Below are 7670 nucleotides of genomic sequence, written 5' to 3'. Positions count from 1 at the left end.
AACTGTACTCAAGTTATCTTGTTCACAGCCAAGCACACAGTAGACAGACACGAGCGAAATTGCTAACCCAAGTTTTTCCGTTCCGGAAGGATGTAAAACGTCAATACTTGTCAAAATCTCGATTTAGTTTTTGTGCGCTATTACTATGCATCTTTTATATTCCGTATACGATAAAGCAGTGAGCTGCAAAACGGCGAAAACTGTCAAAATATCTGTTAATTACTCAGCACGATTACAATACTTCCTCTTTACTCTGTATACGACAGTATACGTGAAAGTAAAAAAAAAACGACTGTTAAACTTAATACTCCCTTTTACTGATTGCATTATCTCCCTTAATAATTACTTCTATAAATAGAAGTTCTAAATATAGCTATCAATTTTCGACCTTATTGTCATGTTTCCTGTGGGTGGAGCCTAATCGGTGTGGTGGGGAAAGGGACTGTAATTGAGTGGTAGATATGGGGGCAGGGAGTAGAATCAAAATATGTCTACGACAAATTCCCGAATGGACATTTGCCTGAATGTGACGAATGCCCGAGTGGGACAAATGTCCGAATGTACACTTGCCCGAGTGGGACAAATGTCCGAATGTACACTTGCCCGAGTGGGACAAATGTCCGAATGTACACTTGCCCGAGTGGGACAAATGTCCGAATGTACACTTGCCCGAGTGGGACAAATGTCAGAATGTACACTTGCCCGAGTGGGACAAATGTCCGAATGTACACTTGCCCGAGTGGGACAAATGTCCGAATGTACACTTGCCCGAATGGGACAAATGTCCGAATGTACACTTGCCCGAGTGGGACAAATGTCCGAATGTACACTTGCCCGAGTGGGACAAATGTCCGAATGTACACTTGCCCGAGTGGGACAAATGTCAGAATGTACACTTGCCCGAGTGGGACAAATGTCCGAATGTACACTTGCCCGAGTGGGACAAATGTCCGAATGTACACTTGCCCGAATGGGACAAATGTCCGAATGTACACTTGCCCGAGTGGGACAAATGTCCGAATGTACACTTGCCCGAGTGGGACAAATGTCAGAATGTACACTTGCCCGAGTGGGACAAATGTCCGAATGTACACTTGTCCGAATGGGACAAATGTCAGAATGTACACTTGCCCGAGTGGGACAAATGTCCGAATGTACACTTGTCCGAATGGGACAAATGTCAGAATGTACACTTGCCCGAATGGGACAAATGTCAGAATGTACACTTGCCCGAATGAGATAGATGTCCGAATGAGAAGTATGTTATCCGAAAATATGTTACAGAAAAATTATAGAAAACGGAACTACTTTATATGGAGGCATTGTCCATTGGTACAGTGATCAGTCACTGAGTCAGTCTCAGCCTTAATGGGTACCTGACCACAAATTGCTAACGTCGGTTATCATAGAGATCTGAAATCTAAGAAATTCCTAAAGGTTTTAGATGGGTTTAGATGAAAGCCTAAAAACAAGAAAGTAAAACTACTAAAACACAAATCCGTACTATTTCAAGTGCACTGTACTTAGACAATTATGCTTTTGACATTTACTGTCGGTATCACTGAATCATTGGCCTGCTGGGTCGATACACATTTTTTAACCTTACGGTAAATTCATTATTATAGAAACCAGGAAGTGAAAGATAGCTCGTCATTTGTGGGCGAACGTTTCAAAATATACACAGTCATTTATGGACGTTCTTCTCCTGCCTTGATGTTTACATTGTAGCGGGTATTTTAGTACCCATCCATCTACTCCATAAAGTCTCATAACATTTTCATGGACCATATCCTGATATTGTATGGCATTTCTACGAACTCGCTCCACTTGCAGTAAAGAAAAAAGGTTGTACTTTTGAATCTGTCGCTTAGTTAGTTAAGTGGAGTTCACTGTGAACTCGGGATCCGAACCTATGACTTTCGGGATAGCGATAGTGTGCTCTACCGTAAGACCACCCTCTTCACATTCCGGCCACATCACACAGCGACCTAGATCGTTAGAAAAAAACAAAACAAAAAATACAACGTTTATGCCATATAACAAAGTGTAACAAAACACCAAACCAGCCGTATAACTTTTACATTTTTTGTATTACCTCCCGACAAAACTTCAAACCACATACTACTACGGAGAAAAAAAAGTCTGTAAGAAATACTGTATGCAAACGTCTTTATAGTTCAGCTTAGTTCACAAAGGTACTGAAATTCATATCATTTTGCGCTGTAAAGCTCAATGACACGCAAAAATACTGCGGATCGTCGTGAGATTTGTGGCATAATTGTGATGTAATACTTGTCGTGAATTCTTCACCGTACCCGGCGAAATCAGCCCACGAACTATCTAAAAACTTACTTGGTTTATTTACTGCTGGCGAGAGAAGTTAACGTGAATTTTACCTTTTAAAAAAAATTGAAACGTTTATCTGAATTTTATAAGAGTTCCGGGGATAGTTTTCAACGTTATCATCTCTTGATTTGGTTATTGGTGATGGGATAATGTGTGTCTCTTGCGAATGGCGAGTCACGAAATAAGCTGTAGGTGATACGGATTGATCGTACGGCTCTCGTGCAGATTGGCCACTTTAATTCACTTCCTTCTTCACGGATTGACAACAACAACAGGCAAGTGGAGGTAGCAATGTGATGTTTATGTAACATTACTTCCGGGACGGCGTGGTCGAGTTGTAAAGCGCTCGACTGCTAACCCGAAAGTCTCGAGTTTGGAACTCGATGTGAACCTGACTGACATTTAAGAAAGTAAAGGCTGTTGAACATACTGTTGATATTACTAAGCATTTATATTCCATCGTCAAAATGCAGATAAACTCTTCTTCATCTGCCCAATGGAGCATCAGTCCGAAACAGAATTTAACTTTTACATTACTTTAAGTATAGGGCACACACTTTAAGTAGTGTTACAATAGTTACACGTGTATAGAGCACATATTTACCTATCGGATGTGTTGTTACACGTGTTTAGGACAAACACCTGTCGGATACATTGTTACACCCGGACACTCTAGTACAGACACACCCGGAGTGTTAGTGTTTATCTTGTATTTTAACGTAACTATCAGCCCCTGTGGGGAGGGGGGGGGGGATTCCCTCAGTTTTATCTAAAGCCCTTAGTGCGTTCGTGTGATAACACATGTGCATATGGTTTAAATGATAACTTACAAAGTCTGCATTAGGTAAGTTGTAATGATAATTTTTAAGTCAGTTGTCACTTGTAGGTACTGATGACTTCAGTCATTTGGTGACTGTTTGTATTGATGTCTGTATGTCAAGGTAACTGTAAGTCAGTTTTAGCTCGGTTGTATTGATGACTTTAAGTCGGTTGTAGTTTCATTTTATGGATGACTTTAAGTCAACTTTAGTTTGGTTTTATTGGTGACTTTAAAACAATTTTAGTTTCATTCTATGGATGACTTTAAGTCAATTTTAGTTTACTTGTATTGATATCTTTAGTTAGTATATTCATAAGTTTGAGTTAGATTTATGTAGGATATGTTGATGTCTGTATGCCAACTTTGTTATAATCATCACTTAAATGGACATATGATACATGACGTCACTCACTATGGGGCTTCATATGTGTGAAGATGTGTTGCATATGTGAGCGTTAAGAATGTGCTGTGTTAAGTGAAAGTGACGGGGTGAGACGACCCGGGGTAGGTATTTTGTCTGAATTTTTCTGGACGATCCTCAAGTCCACATTAACTATTTTACTCCCCCATCTCTACGTCGACACGCCTCTTGTAAGAACTTCAGCGTCTACTAATTTTTACTAGAATTTGTCTACAAATTTTAAAAAATTGGGATTCACACAGAGAAAAATCTGCGTCAAACATGTTTTTTTCTAGTGTATATGTGTTGTTTGTTAAACGTTAACATTCACATCATATAACTCAATGTTTAAATCAATATGAATAAAATAATAATACGTGTCGTTCCCCTACATGCATATGTGGATTAAAATAGTCAAATCCCTAAGTGGAAGAAACGGGGAGATCGAAGTGAAATATTGATATTGATTTATTGATATTTTCTGCTCCAGGACTCAGTGATGGAGCCCTAATGTAAAATGTGTGTTGAAATATGAACATTTGGTTGGGGTCGTTAGTTTGTTCACTATTGACCCCACACAGGGACTCACTAGTGGGGACCTAGTGTAAAATGTGAACATTTTATTGGGGTAGTTAGTTTGTTCACTACAGACCCACGCACTTTCAGCTATCGGGGTAGTTGGAATATTGAGGCATAGGTTTAATATAAGTGTAGGTTTGGCAGGTTTTGGAATATAGAGGCATACATCCAAACATAAGTGTAGGTTTGTGCGGATTTGATATATGTCCATGTAAAAGTTTTAGCTTTTTTATATTAGGTGTATAGAGAATGTTTACCTAGTGTCAATGGACGTTTGTTTTTTGGATTTAGAATAAAGGGAGTAGGGAAATAGGAGCAACGGTCGTAGTTTTGTAGGATTTGTGGGGATAGGAGCAAAGGTATAAATGACAGGATTTGAAAAGGTGGAACTGTTACCTTTGTCAATGAATTTGTAAGAGAATTTTAGATGAAATTATGTAAAGTTTTTTTTTTAGTTTTTATTTGTCTTTTACGCGCATACATCACCTCAGTGTCAGTCTTGTGATTCCAAAAAATTAAGAACCGCTGACAAAATGACATTGGTTTTTAGAACCGCTGGTAAAATCAGGCCTGCTTTAAAAAAAAAAAACTAGTATCGGATATAAAGAGATGAGAATCACTGATAAAATCATAACCGTTTGAAATCTGTGCGAATATCGTGATATTGAACTGTAAACAAATGGACCGTAGGAATCGATCAGTCGATAGATCGATATTGTCCTCCCCATGAATATAGCTAGCGAAAGTGAGGGGTGATATGTTCAGCGGGGAACGACACACATTGTAAATTAAACAATATGAAACTTGCTCAAGCATAACACGAGATTATAAATTAAAACACAACACATGACCATAAACACAAGTCCGGCCCAGCTAATCTAAGGTTTTATGGTCAGTTGGGCGATCAAGTGGGTGGGGGGGGGGGTATTTTGTGTTTTCATTAGTTGTTTCTTTTTATTTTATTTACTCCGAGCTTGCTTATGGTCAGAGTGTTGCCAATTTTACCGTAAGTCACAACGATTGTTTAGGTGGGCTTATTGTCAAATCGTGTGACTTAATTTTGACCTAATTAAACTGCTGCGTTTAAACAAACAAAAAATCTGCCATTATATATATCAGTACCGGTAATGTATTACAATCTAAGACATACTAAGTAGTGATCACACTACTAAGTAGTGGTCACACTAGTCATTAAGGAATGACGGTCACTAGATGCTACAACGTTGGTCCTTTTGACGGTTGGTACACGACTGCTCACTCGAAAGTCTCGAGTTCGGATCCCGGCTCAAGTCCATAGCGCGTCTCTGAGCTGACTCAGCTACGATGGGTACCGGACTCTGGGCAAGTAACGGCCGGGCGGCATTTGTACTGACCACACTATCCCTTCACATGCCGAGGTCACAGACACAGTTGAATTTACTCCCTCTGTCCTATAGAAGGGAAGGTTTACATCCAATAACAAAAAGACAAATCCCTAGATATTAGCGATCAGCTGAGTTAGCGGCCACCAACCTTACAGCCGACTTAGAAGCTAACAACGAACAACAGTATAGACATTTCTATAGGAACATTCGCGGTATGAAGCTTTAGAGATGTGTAGCTTACATTAACTTGATCGGCTTGAATCGAATATATCTGGTTTTAAATGTTGTTAGGTTTCCAAAAAAACTATGAGTGTATTTTTATATTTCCTAAAGAATAAAAAAAACTGGAAAATAAAATACATAGATACATTATATCCTCACCTTTCCAGTTCGTGCCCGATATTTGGGGTAGATAAAGTAGAGTGCTTCTGTTTCAGCAATATCCCCAGCCGCCATTTTTTTCCCTAAATTGAGCTGGTTGGACTCAAATGCTACAGACTAGAGTCCAGCTTTGAACTTGAGGCTTCCTGGTTAGCAGTCACTAGCTCTACCAAACGACCACGCTGTCCCTATATAACATTAGTAATAGGAGAATATACATTATTCTCCTATCTTATGTAGAATACATTATAATTATTTCTTGAGCTTCGGTGCAGTTGTTGTGATTAAATAGAATTTATATATTTTTTATTGATACATTTAAAGTTTGTTATTGCAAATGTTTTTACGAATATGTTTTTATTCTCCATTTTATTGGAGTTTCGACATTCGGCCACTGACAGTTATGTAGCTTGTGCGCTTGTTTTTGTTGCTGATTGGGTGGAGACTTTCCCTTATGACATGAAGACATTAACGTTCCCTAAGGCTAAGATGACCTTCAACTCGCCGTCGTGACACTTCCTGTTATTTTACCACGTTTTCTTTAACTTGCTTTCGCGTCTTTCCAATCAAATCTTGCGATCGAAATTTCGGGCACTTCCCAGTTAGCTAGCGCGCTGAAATTTTCAGGGAAGCTTTGTTTCCGATGACAATAGAATATTCAATTGTTATTATTACTAAATTGATCCATGGAAACATTTTATTGATCATTTTAGACCGCTACATATTTCTACAAAAAAACGTGGGGGAAAAGGGTACATAACCCAGTAATTGTAATTTGATGAAAACAAGGTTCGGTACTCTCCCTCTTTTGGCTTACTGAGTAGTGTTCACGTGGTGTTTGTGTACAAACAACCGAAACAACTGGTGGCCAGTATGGGGGAGACGATATGGTCGAGTGGTTGGGCACACGATTGCTAACCCATTCGACACGGGTTCAAGGCACGTGTTTTTTACGAGTTGTCTTCGTTTACCCAAAAAAAAGTGAATGCGAAAAGATAAAATCGATAGCAAGATTTTAATGCAAACAAACAGACAAAGACTAAAAAGTAGAAAATAATTATCATTAAAAAAGTTAAAAAAAAAACCACGTTTTCTGATTGAACTAAAAAATAGAAAATAAATTCTATACATCACAATAATGCAAGCAATCACTCTACTATAAGCGATGAAAAACGTGGGGCGCCGTGATTTTCTTACAGTTTCTAATACTGTTGACTCTCTACAAGCTCCCTAATAAAAGTCAATAGTACTATCTAATCAATAGTAAAAATTCTAACAATGAAACTCTTTACTTTCTCGTATACGAAGTATAGAGAAACTATAGTAATCATGCAAAAAATTGTAATCGAGATTTTTACAAATTCTCGACGTTTTACACCTCCCCGAGTCGGAAAAACATGGTGTGTATGTATGTATGTATGTATGTCAGTGAACACGATAACCTGGATACTGTTACAGCTAGGTTGATGAAATTTCATAAAAAAAGTTTTATATTTAATTTGTAGTTATTTTTCAACTTTTCAGCGATTTCCGGCAACCGAAAGTGGAACTTATTCTACTTTTGGTTTTTTAAAAGCCTACAACTTAAGTACTGTTTCAGATAGATAAACGAAATTTCACGTCAGTAAACAATCTAATTCTCTCCCTTCTTTCAAATATTGAGTCATTTCCGTTGACCGGAAGTAGTACTTTACGCTATTTCCGATTTCTCAAAAAACGCATATGAATTTATAAAGTACAAATTATCCGCACTATTATACACGCATTGTTTGCTGTTCAG

At 38.3% G+C, this 7670-nt stretch overlaps 1 protein-coding gene across 1 annotated transcript in view; it reads left to right on the top strand.

The window, feature by feature from the left end:
* Positions 1 to 3153: 3153 nt before the first annotated feature.
* LOC131958558 (myosin-IIIb) overlaps positions 3154 to 7670 on the top strand; it is a 69841-nt gene continuing 65324 nt past the window's right edge. The window contains exon 1 of the mRNA XM_059323646.1: positions 3154 to 3190. Within this exon, the coding sequence (XP_059179629.1) occupies positions 3165 to 3190 (26 nt within the window). The 5' untranslated portion in view covers positions 3154 to 3164. The remainder of the gene's footprint in view (positions 3191 to 7670) is intronic.

The sequence above is a fragment of the Physella acuta genome, unplaced genomic scaffold (assembly GCF_028476545.2).
Source record: "Physella acuta isolate Inbredline_101_S28 unplaced genomic scaffold, ASM2847654v3 ptg001335l, whole genome shotgun sequence".
Classification (NCBI taxonomy): domain Eukaryota; kingdom Metazoa; phylum Mollusca; class Gastropoda; family Physidae; genus Physella; species Physella acuta.
This window is presented reverse-complemented; position numbering and strand designations above follow the sequence as displayed.